General features: G+C 48.0%; 1 protein-coding gene across 1 annotated transcript in view; it reads right to left on the reverse strand.

Annotated features, from left to right (window-relative positions):
- IQSEC2 (IQ motif and Sec7 domain ArfGEF 2) overlaps positions 1-16736 on the reverse strand; it is a 74213-nt gene extending 57477 nt beyond the window's left edge. Inside the window, exon 1 of the mRNA XM_065900377.1 lies at positions 16030-16736. Coding sequence (XP_065756449.1) covers positions 16030-16736 — 707 coding nt within the window. The remainder of the gene's footprint in view (positions 1-16029) is intronic.
- Positions 16737-26405: the final 9669 nt, after the last annotated feature.

Here is a 26405-nt window from a genome sequence, read left to right on the forward strand (position 1 = left end):
TACTGAAGCCCGTGCGCCTAGAGCCCAGGCTCAGCAACAGGAGAATCCGCCGCAATGAGAAGCCTGTGCGCCGCAATGAACAGTGGCCCCGCTCGCTGCAACTACAGAAAGCCCGCAGGCAGCAGCAGAGACCCAGCGCAGCCATAAATAAATAAACAAACAAATAAATAAAAACCAGTGAAAAAAATAGGCCCATCATGTTGAGAGGATGGTTAAGTACATTATGGTATATCAGTTGCCATTAAAAATGATGCTTCTGAAGAATATGCAATTACATGGGGAAATGTTCAAATGAACAAAGCAAGAAAAAATTGTATGTGCTGTATTATTTCAATCAGATTAAAAGAATGCAGAGAACAGGGAAATACATCAAATGTTCAGAGTAGCTGCCTCTGTGTGTTATAATTATGGGTAATGTTTTTCTCCTCTACTCTTCTAAGTTTTTATAAATTTTCGAATGGAAGAATGCATTAAGTGTATACTTTTAAAAATTTCCTAAGAAATGAAGTATCCTGAGATACTTATGAACAAAATATTGTGAAGGGGACCCAAGGGTCTGTGTACACTTCTAGCGGCACTTGCTGGGAAGGCTCCGTTCTTCACTGGCCAGAGACCCGGAAGGCCCAGGCCCATGGAACACCAGCCCCACTGCAGCCCCCACCCCCACTGCAAAGCAGGACCTAGTTCAGGAAGCCAAAGGAGGAGGATCACAGAGCCCAGCTTTTTACAAATTGCAATATCATAGGCTGTACTGGGAAACAGAAGGTTTACCCTACACTGGACATCACACTTCAGAGGCCTCTCTCTGTGAGGTAAAGGGTCTGTGGGGCCAAGAGAATAGGCCCATCAGGATCTCTGGCCCTCTCCCTTCTGGACTGCACTCAGGTACCTGGAACCCAGAATTCTCTGTCCATATTTCTTGAGCTTACTTGCAGGAATTGTGTGGTCTTATTATCCAGGTCCATCTGCTAGGCCCAGTGGGTGGTCAATGGGAAGGGAAAATAGACAGGGTTTGGATGTGGGCTGGGGTATCCATACACATCTCAAAGCTCCATATGAACTACAGGTGGGAAGAGAAGGGGGAAGGGCCAATGGCCTCAACTGGTACCTTGCATGGGCTGCACAAACATAGAGGCAGGCAGGTCCATAGGTCCCTAGGCCTCAAGGTTGGTAGAAGGGCCTACCTTGAGTGTTAGACAGATCTAGGTTCAAATCCATTTATTTGCTGTGCAACCATGGATGAGTCCATTCCCCTCTCTGAACCTCAGCTTCCCCAACTATAAAATAGGTATAATAATTCCAATCTCAGAGAGTTGTTGTGAGGCTTGCTGGGGGCACAATGGCTTAGAGGTTATGAGCACAGGCTTTGGGTCAGACAGGCCCAGGTTTGAATCCCAGCTCTGCCCTTCCTAACTATGTGATTTACATCTCTAAGGCACAGTTTGCTCACCAATATGATAAAGAAAATAATAGCACTAACCTGATAAAGTTGTTGGAAGGATTATGGTTGTAATGAGCATGTAATAACATTAGAAAATGCTTAAATGAGAAAAGGCTGCTTTTATTAATGGGCGTGCAAATATTGGCTATGGTAGGATTGACCAGACTTCTGCACTCCCATCCTCCTGCCCAGCTTTATTTTTCTCCATAGCACTTACCACTATTTGACATATTTTTGTATATTCTTGTTTATTTGTTTCTTTTCTTTCCCCACCCCCTACATTCACACACTAGAATGTCAGCTCAGCAGGAGAGAGGTCTGTTTTGTTCACTGTTTCCAAGTGCCTGTATCAGTGAGAGACTGAAGATGTTCCTCAACAGTCGAGTAGATATCTGCCATGTAGACAGGGGTAAAAGGTATTCTTGGCTAAGAGAACAGCCAGAATATAGGCATGGACCCATAAAGAAGTCCACTTTGCCGAGGGTATCCTAGATACTTCAGTACAACTTGAATGCAGGTCAGGAAGGGAACAGAGTGGCTAGAAAGATGAGTGGGGAAAGCGGGAGGGGGGAGGGCGGGGGGGGGCAGGGGGATGAATTGGGAGATTTGGATTGACTAATATGTATAATATTGTATAAAATACATAACTAATAAGAACGTGCTGTAGAGCACAGGGAACTCCACTTCGCTGTACAGTAGAAATTAACACAACATTGTAAAACAACTATACCCCAATAAAAAATAAATAAATAAAAACTAAATTTAATTGAAAGGTGAGCGGGGCTGTGGCCTGACCCAAAGGAGCATGCGAGAGCTTCCCTAGACCACAGGTGGTGTGAAAACCAACTTGTGACAGCCAGGAAGTGGAAAAGCACTAGGGGAGAGGCAAAGATGCCTCCCAAGTTCAACTGCCACCTAAATCATGATGATGTGAAAGGCCAAAGTTAAAACCTTTTGAAAGATAATTCAGGTGGAGGGAAGACTCCTTTCTAAGGGGCCATCTGAGCCAAGAATCAGACCTAGAAATGACAAACAGGCAAGTATAGAAGTCATGTGGATGAGGTAATAGTGACATGCAAAAAAATCTTATAAGGTTAATTAAAGAGAAGAAAAACTAGATGAACCACAGGACAAATCAGAAACCTTGTTGGATAATGTAACCATTTTCAGCATTTTTCACATGATATTGAATGGATCCACATGATCCACAGGCCAAGATCGTGGTGGGGAAACAAAATGAAAGCCCATGGTGGTTTCAGTTGCTAGTTATCTTTCTGTTGATGATTACTCTTCCTCTAGTCCTTTGTTACCACTACTCATTGAAAAGTCCTGGGATGACAATGACGATGATGATGATGATAAAGATTGCTGCATCAGAGGAAATATCTGTCTATCACTTTTCAAATTTCTTTTTCAGAAAATAAAGAGGCAAGTATCCCTTCACATTTTTATTTTAAAGAAAAGAAAGACAGGCAGAGACTACAACAAAAACAGCATTGAACACCAGGCAAGAGTGTGAATCTCATTGTATAATTGCCAGGAAGCCCCTGGGGGTCTCGAACCAAGCAGTGACAAGGTCAAATGCTGCCTTCCTAACCTCCCGCCCCTTTCAATCACTAAAGCGAGCTTTATTTGGTCCTTAGCATTTCCGCCTTCTAATAATCCAAAAAGAACAAAGTGATTATTAAGCACCTACAATGGTCCAGGACTTGTGTTATCTTCATAACAGCTGTGCAAGGTCATTATTATTCTTCTCATTGTATAGATGTGAGAACTGGGGCTCAGAGTAGCAACGTGATTTACCTAGAGTCACACGGCTAATAAGTAGTGGAGCCGAGACTCAAGTCTAGGTTTGTATGATTCCAAAGCCAATGCTTTTCACTGCTACAGCTGTGGCTTCCTTCTGTCATGCCAGAGCTAGGCAGCACTTCATCTCCCACAGCTTGACCTCTCTCCCTCACCTGGCTCCAATCTCCCCTCCACACCATGAGCATTCAGGGGGTGCTTCTGGAAGAGACAATCATTCAAGGATGGAAGGCGGGGCACCAAAAAGGGAAGGTGGGGTTAGGCACAGGTACTGCAGCCCAAAGCAGCTCAGCACTATCACAAAGAGAGAGAGAGAGAGAGAGAGAGAGAAGGAAAATGGAACTGGCTCTCCAGCCCTCCCTTCTTGCTTCCCTCTGCTGGCGGCAGAAGGATGGAGGTTCAGCCATGATGGCAGAGAGAGTGGGCGGAAGGGGAAGCAGCAAGAGCAGCCTGCTATTGCAGAAGCCTCAGCTCAGCCTCAAAGCCCCCTCCTGTGTGCTTGGGGCCCATCTCTGGCCCACCTGCTCCCACTGCCTAAGCAAAGGAGGCTAGGCTGTTCTCCAAGCACCCACCCAATCCTGCCAAAGCACAGCTTACAGCAGACCCAGACCCTCTCAAGTCACAGTGAGGGCACCCTGAGAGGTGGAGGGACTAGCCCGGGGGTTCAGAGGAAGGCAGTGGCAGGATGGGGGTCAGAACCCAGGTCTCCAGTCCCTCAGCTGAGGGCTCTCTTGATTGCGTGGTCTAGATGGCAGAGGTTGAGGAAAAGGGGTGCTCAGGAGGCTGCCACAGGAAGGCTCATGACAGGGCTGGAGCCAGAGGCAACACATGCCAAAATGAGGCCATACAGGGTTGGGTATTTTGGGGGTTGACTAATAATTTCCATTCTCAATCTGGATTGAGAAAGCAAAACAACCATTTTTTAAAAGTAGCTTTAGCCTTAGTTTGGACCTCAAGAGCATAAATCTTTATCTCTCTCTTCTGTCAGGACCCTGCTGAAAAGAATGTGAAGGAATAAAATAAGGTAAGAAATCATAACAGTGAAGAGGATGGGAGAGGGTGATATCAATGGGTGAGAGATTTCAACCAGTTTCTGGGAGCGAAAAACAAAGAGAAGAGTGTTCACAGTTGAAGGAGAGCCAGCAGCGCCACTCAGGGGGTTGCAGCTGGAGAGGGAGCCAGTCAGGCCAGCAGAGGCCCAGAGAGAGTCCAGACTTGAAGATGGTAGGTACAGGGGAGGGTAGGAGCAATCAGGGGCTGAAAACGGGGGGATAAGCTGAAGGTAAGTACATGAAATCCTTCCCTGTGCCCCCACTGACAACTCCCAGGTCCAAAACACAAGCTGCCTGGCTTTCATCCTTAGGCAAAATATCAAAGGAATTAAACTATCTGGGATTACTCAGGGCACCTAGTGGCATGTTGGTGCTCCCAGAATAAAGTGCTTTTCATTCTGGCATTTGGGGGGCACCCATTACAACTGCCAGCTCCCCGGCGGCTCACCTAAAATAAAGCCAGCGAGTGGACAAGTCAGCTGGATATACAGACATCTCACTTTGTATCAGCTCCTTCACAAACTATAAAATAGAAAATATGAGAGAAAAGGTGAGCAGCCTAGAGGATCAATCCAGGAAGTTCAACATCCAACTAACAGACATTCCAGAAAGAGAAAACAGAGAAAATGAAGGGCAGGAAACTACCAAAGAAATTATGTAAGAAGAGACAAGGTGCATCAAGTTGAAAGGGCTCACTGAATACCAGGTAGGGTGAATGAAAAACAGACCTTGAGCTGAGTGTTGGTTTTACAGGCGTGTTTGGCTTGTGGAAACTTGATCATGTGATATGAGCACTTTTCTGTATACATATTTCAGTATGAAGTTTTTTTAAAAATCCCCCTCCTAAAAAATTTTCAAATAAAATGTCCCCAGAAGATGTGCTATGATTATCCTGTGGTTTCAAGGAGCACCACACAACAGTAAGTTTAAGTAAGTACATAAATAAATAAATAAATCGATCGATAAGGTGGAAAGCCCTGATCCAAATATGAAACAAAGTAAAAAGCGGCATGACTTTGAGCAATTCGTAGAGCATAAGAAATGAAAATTCATTTGATCTTGATGCTAGGAAAATTTTCCTGGGAGTACAGAGGTTGGGACAGTGGACCTGTGGGAAGTGAGGTGTAATTATAGTACACTATTTAGCCCTGCAATTAATAATATGACATAGTCATAATCACATAAACACCGTGTATTGGTGGTCAACTTTTAAAGTCAATCTGTCCAGAAAATCACTGAAGACCTAATTATTGTTACATAACAGAATGCAAATGTAGTCAACCTTGCTGGATGCAAAAGTACAGAACACAGAAAGTGGGAGGTGGAAAGGTGGAGGAGAGATGGAGGGAAGGATGGGGCACTAATAACTATATCTTACAAACCGAGTGGTCAAGAGATACTGTGGAAAATTGATGGAATAAGAAATTACAGTCTAAGTAGTATCTAGCAAAGTTACAAAGGCAACTAATAGAGGAACCAAAATAGTAATATAATTATTAAAGCTTGGAAGGGGGAAAAAAGAGTCAAGTGTTATAAATAAGCTAAATTCTCACTTGTCATAGTAGAAAGAAGTCAATAGATGATGTTTAAAGTTGATAAATGAAGAAATAACCAATGTTTATTTGGAGATACGAAGTCACCATCAGAAAGCCTCAATGGTAAAAGTGGTCACCTCTGGGGGCTGGGAAGTGGGGGGCAGGGAGACATTGGCTTATTAGTATGCATGTCCTTGTGTACTATTTGCCCTTTTAAAATTATGTATATGGGGACTTCCCTGGTGGTCCGGTGGGTAAGACTCTGTGCGCTCCCAATGCAGGGGGCCCAGGTTTAATCCCTGGTCATGGAACTAGATCCCACATGCATGCCACAACTAAGAGTTCGCATGCCACAACTAAGAAGTCCACATGCCACAACTAAGGTCCCGAGTGGTGCAACTAAGACCTGGCGCAGCCTATATAAATAAGTATTTTAAAAAATAAATAAATAAATTATGTATATGTACTGCTTTGATTTAATTTTTCAAAACAAGTCCCTCCTCTTTCTTTGGACCTCAGTCTCCCACACGGTCCATACAAAATGGGGAGGTTGATGACTCTAGGTGATGTGAAGTCTTGTTCTCTAAAATCCATGCTTCTTTCTAGAGCAGAAGCAAGACAGGCCAGTGAAGGACCGACTCTTTCCTAACTAACCCCTCGACTCCTCACAGTATCATAAACATCCGTTACAGATGCCTTCTCAGGTGCCCCAGCCTGCACCACCCTCTGGTCGTCTTCAAACCCCACCATCACCAGTCCAGCCTCACCAGCCTTCCATTCATTCAACTATTTACACCCATTAGTTATTTATACCTGCCTGAGTCACAAAGGAGTTGAGGTGGCTTACTCTAATAACACAGATAAGGAAAGAATAAAAATTGAACTAGAAAATAAGAGCTCAGAGAAAGAGATCAACAAAGATGCTAGAGATGTACTTCAAATTAACTGGTAGCTGAGGCAGAAAGCAAGATACAATGAGCCATGACAGCCTCATATTAGGAAGGAGGAAATATACCAGTTATCAGGGGAAGCAAACCTTTGCCGAGCACTGAATTCTTCAAGTCATTGTCCATTGTCCATGGGAGATTTCATGAAGGAGAAGGAAATGACTGTTTTTGATTTGTTTTGTTTTTGTTTTATTAAACTTCAAGTTGTCCTATTGTAATGATGTGCTATCCAGATCTGGATGACTTATCTCCTATAAAAACTGAAGAATCCTAGGTAATATCATGATTATGAAATGAGGTATAAGAGCATATGTTTTGGCACAATCATGAATTATGTCATTGCTTTTCTTCCCCCGGAAATGACTATTTATTGAGCACCTACAATTATCAGGGAATGCCATTCAAATGATCTTGGCCAATCCTGAGAGATGGGCATTGTCATCCCATTTTACAGATGAGGAAACTAAAGCTCAGAGAAGGTAAAATGACCTAGCTGAGGTCATCCAGTTGGTTGGGGCAGAGCCGAGATTCAAACTTAGGTCTGTCGGTCTCCAAAGCTCATTCTTTACGTATCATACCGGGGGCCTCAAAACAAAGCCACCCAGGCTAGAGACACCCTGCCTAAGGCAATGGGGACACAGTGATGACACAGGCCCTCCCTCTTCCATGAAAACAGAAAAAGGGGGATGACAGGCCTTGCTGTCAAGCCAGAAACTGCCTCTGAGCTGCCTCAGTTACATTAAATGAGGACCTGCAAGGCAGAAAGCAGCAAAAAGAAAGCTGGGCCTCGGTGGAGAAACGGAAACCACAGACCCCAGCTATGAATCTACCTGATCTGATTTCTGAGGGGCTGAACCAGAGCAGAGGGTCTGTCTGCCACTGAAGCAAGAGATCCTTTACTTAGGTGATGCCTACTCTTTACCGTTTCCTCTCCAGCAAATCAGTCAGCCTCCTGGAGGCCTGGTTTTCTCATCTGTAGGACAAAGATAATGATCCCTACAACCTTCACAGGATTTCAAGGCATAAAATAGCACATTTAAGGAATGATGCTTTAAACACTGGCATTAACACTAGAGTGGCTTTTCTAATCAGAGCTCTTCTGCTCACACGTTGAGTGGCCTCCTACAAGTCCTTTCTTTAGGCTTCAGTCTTCTCATCTGTAAAATGAACATCCTGGTTTTTAAGGGTCCCTCCAGCTGGAAGGTTCTTCACGTTTATGCTGATATTATTAAAACCCTACTGGTCATGAGTGGCTGCACTCCCTTCTGTCACAGCACTTATCAGTGTGTTGCCACTGTCTTTCTCCCCCAGTAGATTCTCTCTACTCCCACCACCCAAGTTCAGGCCTTATCACTTCTCATCTAGACTGTCGCACAGCCTCATCACTGAATGCCCTCCAGTCTATCTTCCAAATTGCCCTGTAGTAGGATCTCTCCAATACACCGCTCTCAACACGTCACCCCATACTCTACAATACACACCTCTTCCCTCAGCTTAGAACTCTATGTTGGTTCCCAATTTGCAACAGAATAAAGCTCCTTATCCCGCTACTCCAGTGTCCTCATGATCTGCACCAGCCAAGTCGTCAGACTCTTCTCTGGATCCTCCCTGCCTCCCTGTTTGTGCTCTAGTTTGTACTGACCTGGTAAAAGTGTTCCCCTCCTCACCTCCACATACCCTGCTGGTCTCATACTTCTGTACATTTGGTCGTGCTGTCCCCTCCGTCTTGACCTCCCTTTGGTTCCCAATTCCCACCGACCCACATGCCGTCCTTCTTCAGCCAGCTAGCCCCTACTCATCCTCCAAGCCTCAGATCAGGCATCACCTCAGTCTGGGTAGATGTCCCTCCTTTGGGCACCTGTGGCCTCCCGTGCTCCCCTCTGGCATGGCACACAAGACACCACGTTACGTTTGTCTTCTCCACCCAACTGTGAGCTCCCTGAAGCCAAGAAGCATATACTATTAATCACGGAACTCCCTGCCTGCAATAGCACAAGCTGTGGCACATCCCAGGTGCACAATATTCACTGGATGGCCCTCTATCTCTCAGAAATGTGATGAGCTCCCACATGACCTCTCGCTCCTGCCCTTCCATGGCACGGAAGTTTGCAAAATTATTATTGTTAATAATAAAAATGCCCATCACCAAGTAAACACACACTCTCTGCTGAACACTTCTCTGTCATCTCACTGAATTCTCACAACAATCGTGACAAGATGGGTCATTTATGAATTGTCTAGCATATCAGATGTACAGTTGTGAGGCATGCCTCCCAGTTTTGTAAGGAAATTTGGGGGAAGGAAGAAATTAGGTACTTTTTATCACAGATATAATGACAATAATTCTAAAGTGGTTCTATAGAGGAAAATATTGGTTCTATTCAGGTGACTGCAGTATATTGCATCTGGAATCCAGTAGAAAATCACAAGGCCCAGCCAGATATGCAATCTTATTATCCCTTAAAAAAAAAAATATATATATATATATATATATGTGTGTGTGTGTATGTATCATCACATAGCTACAAAGAAATACATTTGATATTAGTGAAATGGTACATATCAGGTGATAATTGTGATAAATTTCCCTCTAAAATGTTAGAGGAATCATCGTGATCTGTCGTGTAGCCCTGGCTTGTCATGTTTGTTTTAAAAAGGATGTGATGCGACAATCTTGGCTGGGTTGCTTTGTCTGCTACACTCCACCTCTAGAGGGCAGGGCAGCCTCACATATTGTTTTCCACCCTTATCCCTCGGTTTTTTCATCCTGATCAGGACCTTGCTGGGTGTGTTTGGCAGCCAGGAAACTTTCTGATATATTTTTGTGGGGCTGGGGGGAGGCGGGCAGCAGGAATCGCACCCATCAGAAAATACAGTTTTATCCCCATTGACTACTTGAGAAAACGGAGGTTCTGAAAGTTAAGTGACTTGCCTAGAGTCACAGAAATTCCTCCTTCCCACGGCACCACATTTTTCTCCAAATGCGAAGGTCCCAGAGAGCAGCTCCTAAGTGCTTAAGAACAGGCGTCCCGGGACTTCCCCAGCAGTCCAGTGGTTAAGACTCTACACTCCCAATGCAGGTGGGCACAGGTTCAATCCCTGGTCGGGGAACTAACATCCCGCATGCCACACTGTGCAGCCAAAACAAAAGACAGGCATCCTTGCGTGAGTGCTTTTCAACATGGATGCCTGGAGAGAGACCTGACACCACAAGGAAGTGAGGGTAACTAGCAAATGATCTTGCCCTAAATGACTTACCACAACAGAGGAACAAGTCATTTACTCCTCATTCCTCCCCATGACAAGCGTTGATTCTTCTGCCAGGGAACATAGCAGAGAATGAGCTAGAAGGGCTGTGTCTTATTTTGACTCCAAGACGCCGTGCCTAGCCCAGGGTCAGAGCCCAAAAAAGATTTGATGGGTAAATAAGTAATTTCCCACTGGATGAGGCAGAGGGCACACAGGTCCTATGCAGGCCTCTTTGCTCCTTTCAGGACAGAAGATCCCGTATTAAGGGAGAAGAGCATGGTATGACATGGCCATGGCATGGGAGGGACAGGTAATGATGAGCAGATTGGCCTAAATGTCTCTGAAGTCTCATCTGACTCTGCTACCCTGACATCCTATGAACTAGGAGACTGGTGAGTGGGAGGAACACAGAGGGCAGAGGCCAAACAGCTCCAGGGAGCATGAGGGAAAAGCCACAGAGAAGCCAAGAGAACCCTGAAGTTGAGTCATCTCTCTCTACAGGAGTCCTGAAAGGAAGAACACCTTAGGCACCCCTGGCCATTAGTGCACCGGGACTTAATCTGACAATCATTTGTCTACTCAACATTTACTGCGCAGCTACTATGTGCTGTGCTATGTTTTTCCAAGCTTCTAGCTCCTTCAGTTACACCCACAGCACCTAGCAGAGGGACTGACACAACGTGCACATGATATATGTGTATGAAATCTTAATCTGACGGAGCCCTCAAGCTAGTAGAGATGACACGAGATGTAAACAAATAAAGGTATAAAAGGGGGCAAAGTGCTCATTTCAAGGGTCAGGGATAGACCTGTGCACAAACACGGGAGAGGCAACAACAGTGGAATGCAGCCTGGGCACTGGATGGAACGGCCCGGGAGAAGCGAACAACATGAGCAAAGACCCAGAGGCTCTCAGGAGGCTGAGTGGGCTGACAATGGGGCACACAGGCCAGTCTGGCTGGAACTCGGTCTGTGTGAGGGGGACTGTAAAAAGATGAGAGGAGAAAGGTGAGATCCTAAAGGGCCCGTGCGTGGCAGGCAAAGCAGTCTGAACCTTCTCCTGCAGGCAGAGACAGCAGGAAACTGCTGGAGCCCCACAGAAAGCTTGGTCTGTCTGTACCTCATCAGGGGCCCGAGGGAACAAGAGCAGGAGGGCATTGATTAGGAGACTGTGGTCAAAATCCAAGAGGCTGTCAGGAGAGGTAGCTTGACTCAAGCAGTGGTCCCAGGAGCTCTGCTGGGGGAAGCCCAGAGCCACATCCAGAGCATCTTTACCGTCTTCACACCCGCCTGCAGGAGGCATTGGTGGACCAAAGGCTCAGGAGCCAGATAGTTCTGGGCCTCATGCAATTGTGTAACCTTGGGCAGGTCGTCGCACCTCTCTGACCTCTCGTTTCCCTGTCTGAAAAAAGAGGATAATACCAATATCCACCTGGCATGGACTCTGTGCAAATGAGATAGGAAGCAACATGGAATGGTGGGTGAGAACGTTGTGGATGGACTCTGGAGCCTGGCCACCTGGGCTCCTTCTAACTCCTTCTCAGTTCTGCTACTTATTCACTGAGTGACCTTGGGGAAGTTACCCAACCTTTCTGGGCCTCGGTTTCCTCATCTGTGAAATGGACTTAATAACAGTATCTACATCAAAGGATTCATATGGCGATTGAATGAATTAATACACAGAAGGCACTTAGAACAAATAGTGCTTGGCACACAGTAAATGCAGGTTAAAAAAAGACATTAGCTATTGTTACATAAAGCCACATAGGGTGGTGCCTGGCACATAGAAGGCTGAGGCTCACTCAGCACATGTGCGGCCCCTTCTCCATGCCCCAGGCCTCCCCTGTGCTCCCAGCAAATTCAGAGGCCACCGGAGGCAGAGGTGAGACAGATGAAAGAGTAGCAGAGGGCAAGCCTGGGTCCGGTCTTCCTCCCACCTCCCCCTCCATCCTTCACCCACTCTCTTCAAAGCCCCCTGCCCAGGTCATAGACCAGTGGCCTGGCCTCCACTCCTCACTGCCCTTCCTACTCATTTTGTCCTAAGCACCGGCACTACAGTGGGTCAGGTTTGGCCCCCTGTGTCCTTGGTCAGGGAAGGGGGTGGGAGGGTTCTCAAGCGCAGAGAGTCTGGTGTTTGCTCAGCCTGGGGGCCCCTCCTGCTCTGTGCACACAGCCAAGAAATGTTTGTGGATGACAACAGCCCCATTCTCGCCCCAGATCTAGACTGAGAAGCAAGATTCCTCCAATTCTCATTCAATTCGACATTATCATTGCCTCCCACATGAGTATAATGCTCCCAACACAGTGGGGGGAGGGAGGGAAATGGTATTCCCTCCTGGGAAGAAGGAAAGACCCCCACCCCTGGCCCAGGAAAAGTGCCCAATACCCCAAAGGAGACAGACTTCCCCAGGGCCCCTCCCTGGGCTCCCTCCCTCCCTCCCAGTGCCCTCAGCCCCTGTGGGGAGCGCACTGACACTCCAGCGCACACACAAGACAACCCGGCAACTGTGTCTAGAGCCTAGACCACGCATTGTCCTGGCTGCTGAGAACACCAGGCCAGTCCTGCTGGTTGCTGTCCCCCAACGCAAGCCAGCCTGCTGGGGGGGGGGGCGTGCAGAGGATGAAGAGTTACCACCAAACCAGCTTCAGCCCACCACCGCCTACGGCAGAGCCAGAGCTGGGCCCAGGCAAAAATCATGGGAAATGCAGCTCTCTTCAGCGTGGAGGACTCAGCAGTGGCCCCCAGCACGCCTGTAAATCATTCCAGGCGCCAGAACGGAAAGGGGGGGCCAGGCCAAGATCAACAATGAAAACAGAGCTCTTCTCTAACCATGGGGAGTGGGGGTGACAATTCCAGGGAAAAAGACCTAAGCATTGCAGACCAGCAGCTGCTAAAAAAACAAACAAGCAAGCAAAGACCTCATGTACAGAGGCCCAGTGGCCAGAAGGAGGTCGGGCCTCATTGTGCGCTATGCTGCACTAGAAAGGCCACACCCAGAGCACAGCAGAAGGCAGACTGGCATCCGGGAACCTGTCCAGAAGAGACAGTGCGGGAGGATGTGGGAATCCTGGGGGGATGACATAGGTGGGGGTGGACGTGACAGCTGCTATCAACTGCGGTAGAGGGCAAGTTCACAGGCTCGGGAGTCTGTCTCACAGATAGTGTGACCTCTGGTGTGTTACTTCACTTCTCTGAGCCCTCGGTTTCTTCAGCTGTAAAACGTGGGTTGTGGTGACAGACGGACAGCGTCGCTGGGCAGAGGGGCCCTTCAACAAGCAGCAGCTGGGCCCAGGCCCCTCTGTCCCCTCTTCCTCCACCAGAGGGAGCCTGGGGACCAGGAGCGCCCAGCATGTACCAGCTCTACCTAGCCTCCCCCAATGCTGCAGCCTCTGCTGCTCAACACCCACCCTGCCTGCCCTGGCTTCCAGCGGCAGCCTCTCACCCACTCCTTACAAACCCAGAACAGGCCTGGCAGGGGAGTAGCTTGCAGCAGCTGTGGCGACAACAATGGCTAGTGCATCAATACGCCCTCCTGACGCCTGGTCGAGAGAGAGGGAGGGAGAGCAGAAAGAAGGGAGACAAGGCCTTCTGCCCTGCCCCATCGACTCCCCCTCTCATCACTCATCCCAGAGCAATCTCCCCTTGCTCAAATCCTCCAGATACCTCAGGCTCTCCTGGCCTTTCCCAGTTGGTGACCTGGCCAGGTCCTGAGGCCAAGACTCCTTCAGGCTGGAAAGCCCCAGTGGAAAAATAACAGGCCTCGGAGACAGGTGGACTTGGGTTCTAGCCCCAGGCCTATTAGGAACTGGCAGTGTAATCTTGAGCATGTTCCCTTCATTTTTTTGGAGCCTCAGTTTCCCCATCTCTAAAATGGAGTTGCTAGTGCTCACTGCACAGGCCTTGTTGTGAGGACCAAAAGAGGTAATAATGGGTGTACAGTCAAAGTACCGTCTAAATCCCTGTATTAATCCAGTAGGAAATGTGAAGCGAGGGAATCCAACAAACAGCCTGGAGGGTGCACAAAAAGAGGGAAAGACTGAGAGGCAGGCCTGCCCAGATGGCAGAAGCACAGAGCTCAAGAGCAAACAGGCTTCCAGCCAGCCAAGAGATTCAGACCCACATCTGCAGGATGGAGAATCTGAGAAGAATGGAATCCTAGAATTGGGGAAGACCCAGGTCATTTCATTGGGCTTTCCACCAGTTCAGGAATTATGCTTTCTCCAGCCCTCCCCGACCCCCTTGAGGCAGTCCACTGCATCACCAGACAGCCAGGTTGGAAAGTTCTTCCTGATTTATCCCAAAATTTCCCATTGCTCCTGGTTCTGCTCCCTGGAGCCACACATAATGAGGCTGCTTCCTCTGTCACAGGTTTGACCACTCTGGAAAAGTCTTCGGCAGCCAGGCTAAAGGACCACAATGCCCATACAGTCTCCCTCTGTCCCCACCCCATCATGGCCCTCTCCTGAAAAGGCCTTGCTTGGTCAGTCGACCTGGCCCCTCCCTCCAGTGTGGGGCCCCAAGCTGCACACAGTCAGTCCTCCTGGAATGGGCTCCCAGCAGCCCTGGCTGGGCAGAAGAGTCCATCTCCCTCTGGGGCAGCCCACACCAAACCTCAACTGAGGGTGCACTGCAGTGAAGCCCAGCCGAGCCCTTGAGCTGCAGCTGCTGCTCCTGGGGCCCAGCCATCTCAACCCAGCACCCCAGCCTGCTGCCTCACCACGGGGGAGTTGCAGAGAGCTGTCTCCCGGCAGATTTCCTGAGGCAGAAGGCTTCCCCACCCCCAGCCCAGCCTCCAAGAGACACTCCACTGGTTGTGGCACATGGTAGGACCAGCTGAGCAGTGAGAGGAGGGGGAAAGCTGTCCATTCGCTAGAGGACTTCAGACTTGCTCTGTAGTGGTGGCTGGATTAGTCATAGAACCATCAAATCTAAGCTGGAGGGGCCCTTGAAGAGCATTCAAGGCAGACCTTGCCTTTTAAAAAGATATGGGAGAACTGATGGCCTGAGAGAGGAAGGGACTCAGTCAAGGTCACAAAGCCAATCTGCAGCAGAACTGGAAGGGGAACCTGGGTTTCCTAACTCCCAGGTCAGTATTCTTTCCAATCCAGCAGAAGAGAAATCAGGGAGCTTTTAGGGCAGCCCTGTGAGCCTGCACGCCCTTGACTCTCTTGGCCTGACATTTATCCCGACCAGCTCACCGCGGTATCTGCATGGAAGAAGTGGACCCAGCCCATGCCCCACCAACCCAATAGATGTTGCCAAGGTGTCCCAAATAGGCAGACACACAGACCCCAGCACAGAAACTGGCACTGATCCAACAAGAGGGAAGATCTGTAGACTTCCCTTGCTGGTATGCTCTTTAATTGGGTGGTTTTTCCTTGAGGGTGGAGAGGGGGTGGTCTTTGAGGAACTAGCCAAGGGCCGGGCCTCCATCTTTGCTCCCCCGACCAGGATGTGCTGCAGTTCCCCTCAGAGGGATAAGAGCCTCCAGCAGCCATTCTGGTCCCCACCTGCCTCTCTGCGAAAGGATGGAGCTGAGGCCGCCAGAGGAGATCAGATCAGGCCTGTGCTCAGGACCCGCAGAGGAGACCCGATGTGGGGGGGGGGGGGCTTTCTTTCCCTTGGGGCTCTGATCTGACACCGTCGGAGACAATAAAAATCCCAATCGGCACATCCAAATAAAATAAATAAATGAAAAGCCATCCTCTGGCAAGGATATAGCGAGGGGGTGAAGAAGTGGAGGGGGTGATGACTGCTCCAGGCCCTCACTGGCCACGGTTTTGAGAAAGAAGAGACGCCTGCACTCATCGGGCCAACCCACTCTGGGGTAGCTAGAGAAGGGGTGTCGGCTGCACGAGGGGGACCCGGCTTCTCCCGGCAGGTTGGGACTGGAGAGAAGGACATGGAATCAGGCACCGGCTTCTTACTTTACCAGCCGTACAAGTTGGAGAGGGAACTAGCGGGGAAGAGCCAGGGAAGACAAACACGCGTTCCTTACTTTCTCTGGAGGGTTGTGGCCGGGCTGGTGCTGGTACTGGTACTGTGGCCGCCGCCGGCCCCGGGGCTGGAGCTCCTGGATGCGCCACGGCTCAGCTGGCCCCGCTCTCGTGATGGACGGGGCCCCACGCCCACCGCCGCCGAATAGCCGGATTCCTTCTCGCGGCCCGGGTGCGCTGGCCCGGCCTCCCGCCCGCCACGCTCGCGACCCAGGGCTGGGTTCTCGTGGTGCAGGTGGCACTGGGCCACGTCGCGCTCGCGGGCAGAGTAACCAGCAGTGTCCTGGAGTGGGTAGGAGGCGTCCCGCTCCTTGTCCCGATACACAGCCTCCCGGTTCTGATAGGCGCCGTCCCGGTTCGCGTAGCCCACGTCCCGGGCCGCCTGGTGGAACTGGCTCTCCCGCAGCTCGCGGTGGTGGAACTGGGTCTCGCGCAGGTTCTGGTACTGGCTCTCGCGGCTCGGGCTATCCCGCGCGCCGTGGGGGTCCCGGTGCAGCTCCCCGCGGTGCAGCTGGCTCTCCTCTCTCAGGTCGCGGTTCTCCTGGGTGAGCTGGTCCAGCTGGCCCTCCAGCTCTTCGATGCGCCGCCGCTGGGTCTCCAGCAGCTGCTGCTGGCTCTCTATGATGTTGTTCAGCTCCAGCAGGTACTCCACCGCCCGGTTGGGGCTCTCGGATCCCGGGCCGCCCGGGGGACCCGACCCCGCCTCCATCCTGGCGGCCCAGGGGCAGGGGAAGGGGCAGGAGAGCCCAGTCCCCGCTCGCTCACGGCGCCACCCTCCCCCGGGCCCAGCCGGGGGAGGGGGCCGGCGGGACGCGAGGGCGCGCACCGGGCTCGAGGGCCCGGGGGCCCGGGGGGGCCCGGGAGACAGCGCTGGGGCAGGCGGCACGGGGAGCAGGAGCTGAGGCTGCCGCTGCCGCTGCCGCCGCCGCCGCCAACCGCCACGGCTCTCGAGGACGCGGCCCACGGCGCTCCGCCCGCTGCGGAGTCACTGCGCAGCGCGGCCGCGCGGGACCGCCCCGACCGCCGGCCCGCCCCTCGCCCCTGCCCCCACCCCGCGCGCCCGGCCCGCCCCCGAGCGTCCCACCTGCCACCGCCGCCCGCACCCGAAGCCGGACCCGCCCCAAGGCACCCGGGCCAGCCCCCTCACATTCCACCGGTCCCAGAGTCTTCCCTTAATGCAGCCTGAAGAAGCCCTCCGTCCCAGTCCGTTCCAATGTCCCTTGGGTCCACCAGGCCCAAGATCCTCGTCTAAGACCTCCCAGAAAACTCCATCCCAGGCAGCTCCCAGGTCTAGGCATCACACAGACTCCCCATCCCCTGGGTCTGCCAATCCCAAGTGTCAGATTCCCCATCCCATCCAACCCCTGGACCTCCTACCTCAGGTGACCTCTCTCTAGCCCACAGCATGGGCAGTCCCAGGATCTCCCACCCCAACAAGCCCTGGGACACCCCATCACAGCCAGTCTTAGGATCAAAGCCCCATTCATTCATTCAACCCCCATTTTCTGCTCTCCTTTGGTAATGCCCACCACCTCCATTTACTCCGTCACCTCCATCCAATGAAACTGTACCCATCTTTCAAGACTTATATGCCACCTTACTGAAGCCAGCCCTGGTCTCCCCAGCCAGAATCGCTCGCTTCCTCCACACGTCTTTTGTGGCACTTGTGGGACAAGTGGAACTCTGCTTGTCCACTTGTGTCAATAGCGCATTCGCCCTTTTTGTTCTTGTGTCATGTCCTCTGCCAGACCAAGCTCCTTAAAGCCAGAAACATGTCTTCATTCATCTTTGTGAGCAGGTTGGGGTAGAAGAGAAAGCTTGAGTTTTACAGTCAGACAGAACTAGATTTAACTTTCATCTTCTCTCTGAACTTCCATTTCCCTATCAATAACACCTACCTCACAGGAGTGGTCTTGGGAAACAGCATGTAAAAACATTTGTCACAGAAAAGATAACACAGAAAATGGAAGAAAATATTTGCAAATGATATATCTGAATATGTAAAGAACTCTAAAAGCTCAACATCAAAAAAACAACCCATTTTTTAATGGCCAAAGGACTTGAATAGATATTTCTCCAAAGATATACAAATGACCATTAACCACATGAAAAGATGCTCAACATCATTAGCCATCAGGGGAATGCAGATCAAAACCACAATGAGCTTTCCATCGTAACTTAAAGGGAATCTTTCACAATGTCCAGAGCCCTTGATATCCTGAGATGAAGGAGGATGTCCTTAAATTCCTTGCAGCAGGAACCCACTTAGGTGGCACCAACCTTGACTTCAAATGGAACAGTATGTCTACAAAAGGCAAAGTGATGGTATCGACATCACAAATCTAAAGAGAAGCTTCTGCTGGTGACTCGTGCCACTGAAAACCCAGCTGATGTCAGTGTCATATCTTCCAGGAATACTGGCCAGCAAGCTGTGCTGAAGTTCGCTGCTGCCACCAGGGCCACTCCTATTGCTGGCCGCTTCGCTCCTGGAATCTTCGTTAACAAGATCCAGGCAGCCTTCCGTGAGCCACAACTTCCAGTGGTCACTGATCCCACCGCTGACCACCAGCCTCTCACAGAGGTGTCTTATGTTAACCTGCCCACCATTGCTCTGTGTGACACAGATTCTCTGTGCCACGTGGACGCTGCTACCCCATGCAACAAAAAAGGAGCCCACTCAGTGGGTCTGATGTGGATGCTGGCCTGGGAAGTACCATGCATATGTGACACCATCTCCCATGAGCATCCACTGGAGGTCATGCCTGATCTCTGCTTCTACAGAGACCCTAAAGAGATCGAAAAGGATAAACAGGCCACTGCTGGAAAGATGTGACCGTGGAAGAATTTCAGAGTGAATGGACTGCTCCAGCTCCTGAGTTTACTGCTACTCAACCTGAGGTCACAGGCTGGTCTGATAGTATGTTGGTGCCCTCTGTGACTATCCGGCCATTCTCTGCTGAAGATTGGAGCACTCAGCCCACCACTGAAGACTGCTCCCAATGCTCAGGCCACTGAATGGGTAGGAATGACCACTGGGTAGTTTGAAGCTGCTCTTCCATAGGCTCTTAAACAGAAAATGGAAATAAAGTTGTTGAAAAATAAACATCAGTTTCTTAAAACACACACATACAGATGCCACTTCACACCCACTATGATAGCTAAAACAAAAAGGACAGACAAGGAGAAGTATTGGTGAACCTGTGGAGCGATTGCTGGTAGGAATGTAAAATGGTTCAGTTGCTTTGGAAAACAGTTTGGAAGTTTCTCAAAATGTTAAACATAGGGTTACCATATGACCCAGGAATCCACTCCTAGGAATATACCCAAGGGAAATGAAAAGTGTTTACACGAAAACTTATACATGAATGTTCATAGCAGCATTATTCATAATAGCCCAAAAGTGGAAACAATTAAATGTTCATCTGTTGATGAATGGGTAAACAAAATGTGGTATATCTACACAGTGGAATATTGTTCAGCCATAAAAAGGAATGAAGTTCCAAAACATATAAACAGCCCATCCAACTCAATGTCAAAAAAGCGAAATAATTTTTTAAATGGGCAGAAGACCTGAATAGACATTTTCCCAAAGAAGATGTACAGATGGCCAACAGGCACATGAAAAGATGCTCAACGTCCCTAATCATCAGAGAAATGCAAATCAAAACCACAATGAGATGTCACCTCACACCTGTCATAATGGCTATCATCAAAAAGACCACAAATAACAAGTGTTGATGAGGATGTGAAGAAAAGGGAACCCTAGTATAATGTTGGTGGGAATGTAAATTGGTGCAGCCACTGTGGAAAACATTATGAAGGTTCCTCAAAAAACTAAAAATAGAACTGCCATATGATCCAGCAATTCAACTCCTGGGTATATATCCAAAGAAAAGGCAAGCATTACTTTGAGAAGATATATGCACCCCAATGTTTGTAGCAGTGTTACTTACAATAGCTAAGATATGGAAGCAACCTAAGTGTCCTTCAACAGATGAATGGATAAAGAAGATGTGGTATATGTACAAGATGGAATACTACTCAGCCATAAAAAAGAGTGAAAATTTTGCCATTTGCAACAATATGGATGGACTTGGAGGGTATCATGCTTAGTGAAATAAGTCAGACAGTGAAAGACAAATACTGATGATATCATTTATATGTGGAATCTAAAAAATAAAACAAAGCAATGAATACAACAAAACAGAAACAGACTTACAGTTATAGAGAACAAATTAGTGGTTACCAGTGAGGAGAGGGAAGCGGGGAGGGGCAAGAGAGGGGTAGAGGATTAAGAGGTACAAACTACTATCTATAAAATAAATAAGCTACAGGATATATTGTACAGCACAGGGAATATAGCCAATTTTTATAGTAACTATAAATGGAATATAACCTTTAAAAATTGTGAATCACTGTATTGTACCCCTGAAACTTATATAATGCTGTACATCAACTACACCTCAATTCTTAAGAAAGGAGTGAAGTGCTGATACATGCTGAAACATGGATGAACCTTGAAAACATTATGCTAAATTATACGAAAGGAGACACAAAAGTCCACATATTGCATGATTCCATTTATATAAAATTCCAGAATAGGCAAATCCATAGAGACAAAAAGTAGCGTAGTGGTTGTCAGGGGCGAGGGCATGGGTTGGGGAAAGAAGAGTGACTGCTATGGGGTTTTGGGGAGGGAGAATGAAAATTTTCTAAAATTAGATGGTGGTGATGGTTGCACAGCCCTGTTAATTAAAAAACACTGAATTGTACATTTTAAAAGGGAGAATTTTATGGTATGTGAATTGTATCTCGATAAAGCTGCTTTTTAAAAACACTTTGCACAGAGTCTAGCATGTAACAGCAACTACAGTAATAATAACACATCTATGGTGCTTACCATGTGTCAGGCACTGTGCTAAGTACTTTACATGCACGAACTCAATTTGCATGACAATCCTACGAGGTAGATAATGTTATTACCTCCACCTTACGGATGAGGAAAGTGAAACCCAGAGGTTGAATGACTTGCCCAGGGTCACACAGAGGCATAGCCAGGATGCTCAGATGTTTCCTCCTCATTTCTCTGTATCTTTCCTTATACTCTGTACAAAATAGGTGCTCCATAAGTGTTAAATTAATATATCCATCAAATACTTCTATTCATCCAGCAAACATTTACAGAGCATTTATTATGTTCTAGGCAAACCTGCATTCCCATCCCTGTCCCTGCTTCTCTTATTCAGATTCTCTGCAAGGTAGGAGGCAGATGGGTATAAAGTTTCAGTCACAAAATATTTATTGAGTGTTTACTATGTGTCAAGTAGTATTCTAGACACTGAGGATATACCAACACACAAAACAGACAACAGTTCCTAACCTCATAGAGCTGACATTCTACTGGGGGAGAGAGACAATAAAGAAATAGAATAGGTAGAACATGTTGGATGGAGTACTGGGTTGAATAGTATCCCCCAGACTTGATGTCCACCCTGTGAATGTGATCTTTTTTGGAAATTAGGGTCTTTGCAGATGTACTCAAGTTAAGGTGAAGTCATATTCTATTGGCATGGGTCCCAATCTAATGACTGGTGTCCTTAAAAGAAGAGGGAAATTTGGACATAGACACACACACACACACACACACACACACACACACACGGAGAGAGAGAGAGAGAGGGAGAATACAACGTGAAATGGAGGCAGAGTTTGGAGTCTCCAAGCTAGGGAACACAAAAGATTGCTGGCAACCACCAGAAGCTAGGAAGAGGCAAGGAAGGATTCTTCCCTCTAGCCTTCATAGAGAGCATGGCCCAATTTCGGACTTCTAGCCCCCAAAACTGTGAGAGAATAAATGTCTGCTGTTTCAAGCCACCCAGTTTGTGGTACTTTGTTACGGCAGTCCTAGGAAACGAACCCAGATGGTGCTAGATGCTCTGGAGAAAAACAAAGCAGCAAAGGATGATGGAGAGCTCTGGGCGAATTACACATGGCCTGTGCCCTAAGGGAGCTCCCAGTCTAGTCAGATTACAATCCTAAGTCACAAACAGGACTAACAAAATGGAATGTGCAAAGAACAAAAGTGGAGGCACCAGGAGTAGGGTGCTGGGAGGTCTTTATGGATGTGAAGGTATTTGAGCTGAGCTGAGGATTTCAACAAGTGGAAGTGGTAGAGCTGAGAAACACCTGTTGAAGGGAGCCACATGCCATGGCAGGAAAGAAACAGAGTCGGGAAAATTGTGTGTTTAGGGAACCACACATAGTTTGAAGAGAGAAGGAGAAGTGCACGCGTGCGTGTGTGCAATTGTAAGAGATAGAAGGAGATGGGAAGACATGGCTTGATTCCGCTTGGAGAAGACTCCAAAGCCAAACTAGAGCATCTGGACCTTCTGTTATAGGCAATGAAAAGTCATGGAAGGTTTTTGAGCAGGAGAGGAACATGTTAGGAGGGGAGGGGTTCCTGGACGTGGACATTAAGTGTACCGAATATTACACACTACAAAGTGGGTTTTTATTGGTTCATTGTTGTCATTCACCAGAGACTGTGGCACTACCTTTTTTTCCTGCCTGTTGTCTCCCAGAGTCGTTTCCCAGAAGCCTCGGTCCCTCGTGTGATTGTTGCAATTCCCCTTACCCCAGGGCCAGCTTTGCCAAGGAATGCAGAGCTAAAGCAGGAAAGAACCCTGAAAACCACATCTCACTGCTGCCAGTATCCAGTCAACAAGAACTCATCATGATGATGAGAGCCATGAAATATTTTCCTCAGATTTGAAGGCGGCATCTGTTCAAATTGGTTTTTCCTATTGGATTCTCACAGCTCTACCACAAGCAGATCTTCTCCTATACTGTTAGCTGCCAGACACAAGATGGGAAAATAAAATTTTTTTAAAAAATCATCAGCCTTTTCCCTCAAAGACTTTACAGTCCAGAATATCCAACCTGAAGCTTAGAGTGCTTAGAGATGAACTCATTTTTCAGATGAGAACACTGAGGACCAGAGAGAAATGATTTGCACATAATTGCTGTGTGACCACTAGGCTATAACTCCTTACTTGGGCTATTTCCTGAGGTCTGGTATTCCAAAGAGTCTTAAGATCGAAGACTGTAAAGAGAAGAATGGTAAGAAAGTGACCATCTGTAAGGCACATAGAAGGAAAAAGGAACAAAAAAAGAAGGCTCATCCCTGTGGGGATCCCTAAAGAGATAGCGGTGCTTAAAACTGAGACAGCATTTTGCTAATTAATTAATTATCCTTCCAGCCCCTTTCCCTCTAGTGGGGGAAGAGGCAAGATGTATGTAAAGTACCTGTCAGGCTTTGAACAGTCTCACAGAAAGCAATCCTAATAGGCCAGTCTGGGTTTCGTTTAAGGAAAATTTTCTCTCTGAAGATGATTTGTAAGCTCAAGTCTGTCAGAACATAAAACCACATAACCCAATGCATTTCCAATTTTGTCCTAGCTGCCATAAAACTTCGAGCCAAATTCAGAGTCCAATTATAATCCAGTTCATTTTAGGTACCTGGCAACATCTATTTGTGCTTCCTTTACATGGTCTCTGGTCTGTTTTCTTCCACATTTTTATCCCTAATTGTCTTTCTTTCATGTTGTAACTGATGAGTTGCCTAATATCCTCTTTAAAGTAGGTGGGATATAAATCTTACATAAACTAAACTATATTACAAATGCTAAGGGGATTTGAACCAGTGAAGAACATTTGAAGGAACAGAGGATATTAGGCCTAGAGGAGAGCACGCTTATGAAGACATGATTCCTGGCTTCAAATATCCAATAGGCTGTCAGTGGGGGCAATGTAGGGGAATTATTCTGCTTAGCTCCAAAGGGCATAGCCAGAAGCAATGGGTGAAAATTACAGGGAGACTCCCAGAGGGAAGAAACATCTCATAGGCGAAGCCTAGTGAAGAGGGTGAGTTCACCATCAAAAGGAGGTCTTCAAATAGTGGCCAGACGGACTCACTTGGAGGGTCTATTGCCTAGGGAATGTAAACACTGGATGGAGGGGTTAGATAAGATGATGTTAAAGGCCCTTTGCAACCCTGATATATGAACACAGTTCTAGATGTAGACAAGAAGACTGGGGGGAGGGGGCAGGTGGGGAGAGGAGAGAGGAAAGAAAGAAACAAAGGTTCATGGAATTCTGAAACATTCTCCCCAAAAGCAGCGAACCCTAACTGCTCCTGAGACCCTTGTAAAAGGGAGAATGGTCCATAAACAGAGCTCAAGTCTATATTTCCCCAGTCCTATTCTATGTGACGCCTATAAGGCAGGAGAAATGGAAGCATTGCTCTACTGTTTCCACTGCCATCTAACCAGCTGGTATTCAAGGAAGAGCGGGTCAAGACTGTTAGAGCTAGAAGGGGCCTTAGGGATTTTGGAACCCCAATCTTTCATTTTAGAACCAAAGGGAAAGAGGGCCAGAGAGTAGAAGGAGCCTGTCTACCTGTCAGCCACTTCACCTGACCCTGTGCTGCTGAAGGGCAGAGACCGCTTTGTTTACCTTTCAATCCCCCAGCCCAGCCTGGCCCCAGGTCCTTGCACATGATGTGTGCACAGTAAGCAGTTGGAAAATCAAATTACCCAGAAGGGATGGAACCAGAAGTTAGTTTAGGTCTTTTGACCTCCAACCTATGATGATTTCCATGACCAAATTTCATCCAATTCAAGTCCCCGGGCATTTATTTGGCATCTCTGTATGCCAGGCCTGGAGCTATAGCAAAAGATGAACAAGAGGCAGGTTGTGCCCTGAAGAAGCAAACGGCTCCTCCTGGGAGCTGGGCTCTTCCCCTCTCAGGCCCTGCACACCTGCTGTTCTTTTGGCATAGAAAGCTCTTTTCTGCTGCCTTTGCCTACTTACCGCTTATTCATTCTTCAGATCTCAGTTCAAATGTCAGTTCATCAGCAGCGCCTTCTCTCACTCCCAGATGAGGCAGATCCCTCTGATATATGCTTTTGGTGAGTCCTCCTTCCTTGAACTTAGCAAGTGTGTAATTACACATTGATTTGTGTGGTTCTTTGTTTGCTTCCCTCCTACCTCCCTCACTAGACTATTAGCTCTACAAGGGCAGATATTCCGTCTGTTTTGCCCCCCACTGTACCACGAGTCTGGCAAAAAGCCTGGGACATGGTAGGTAAGCAGTAAGCAATCCATGTTTGTTGAATGCATGAATCAACAATCTAATGGAGTATATAGATAGATAAATTACAACTACAATTTGATGTGATGACAGCTATAAGGTAATATAGTAATCAATTCTTTCTTTATTTATTTTTAAAATATTTATTATTTGGCTGCACCGGGTCTTAGTTGCAGCATGTGGATTTTTAGTTGCAGCATGCAGGATCTAGTTCCTTGACCGGAGATCGAACCTGGGCCCCCTGCATTGGGAACACAGAGTCTTAACCACTGGACCACCAGGGAAGTCCCACAAATCAATTCTTTAGGAAGGAGAAAGCCAGCTCCTGTATCAATGGAGCTGGCCTGGTGGAATGTATATACTGCCAGGTAGTCAAAGCATGCAAGCATAGCACAGGGAGATCAGCTCAGTGCTTTGTGAAGACCTAGAGGGGTGGGATAGGGAGGGTGGGAGGGAGGCTCAAGAGGGAGGGGATATGGTGATATATGTATACGTATAGCTGATTCACTTTGTTGTACAGCAGAAACTAACACAATGTAAAGCAATTATACTCCAATAAAGATGTATTTTTTTAAAAAAGCATGCAAGCAGCAAAGCCTTGTGAATGTTCCTGTTGTGTTCAGACAAGCCAACACTATGTGCCAGCATGTCCTATGCCACCAGTACCCTGAGAAGCAGGGTAGTTCTGCCACAGTGAGACAGACTAGGCAACTGACTGCTGGTTGGGGTTTGGGCACAGTTGGCAAAGTCAGACCACGTGGGGCTGGCAAGGCCAAAAGGAAGCTCCTGGAATTCAAGGTCCACAGATCTTTCTGTTCCTCAGTGTTCTCTACAAGAGAAAGCCTGAGAGGATTGGTTGGTCCTGGAATGAGGGGACACTTCCGTACCTTCTTTTTTTGGTGGGGGTGGTTAGACCTACTCCCAGGCATAAGAGTGTGTTGCCCTCTAGTGGTAATAATAATGGTAATGATAACAATAATGATAGTGATAATAACAAGTAGGGGATGTGGGCCTTGCTGAGGTGACCAACTATACCAGTTTGCCCAGGATCGTTTCAGCGCTGAAATTCTGCTTCCCAGGGAACCTCTGAGTCCCAGGCAAAATGATACAGTTGGTCATCTAATCCCTTGATGGTGTTCAACACATTCTGGATACACATGATCTCATTAGATGGCTCATAACTGCCGCCCCTCCCCGCCCAAGGTCAGGAATCAGGATTCAGGCTCC

The sequence above is a fragment of the Phocoena phocoena genome, chromosome X (genome assembly GCF_963924675.1).
Source record: "Phocoena phocoena chromosome X, mPhoPho1.1, whole genome shotgun sequence".
Taxonomy (NCBI): domain Eukaryota; kingdom Metazoa; phylum Chordata; class Mammalia; order Artiodactyla; family Phocoenidae; genus Phocoena; species Phocoena phocoena.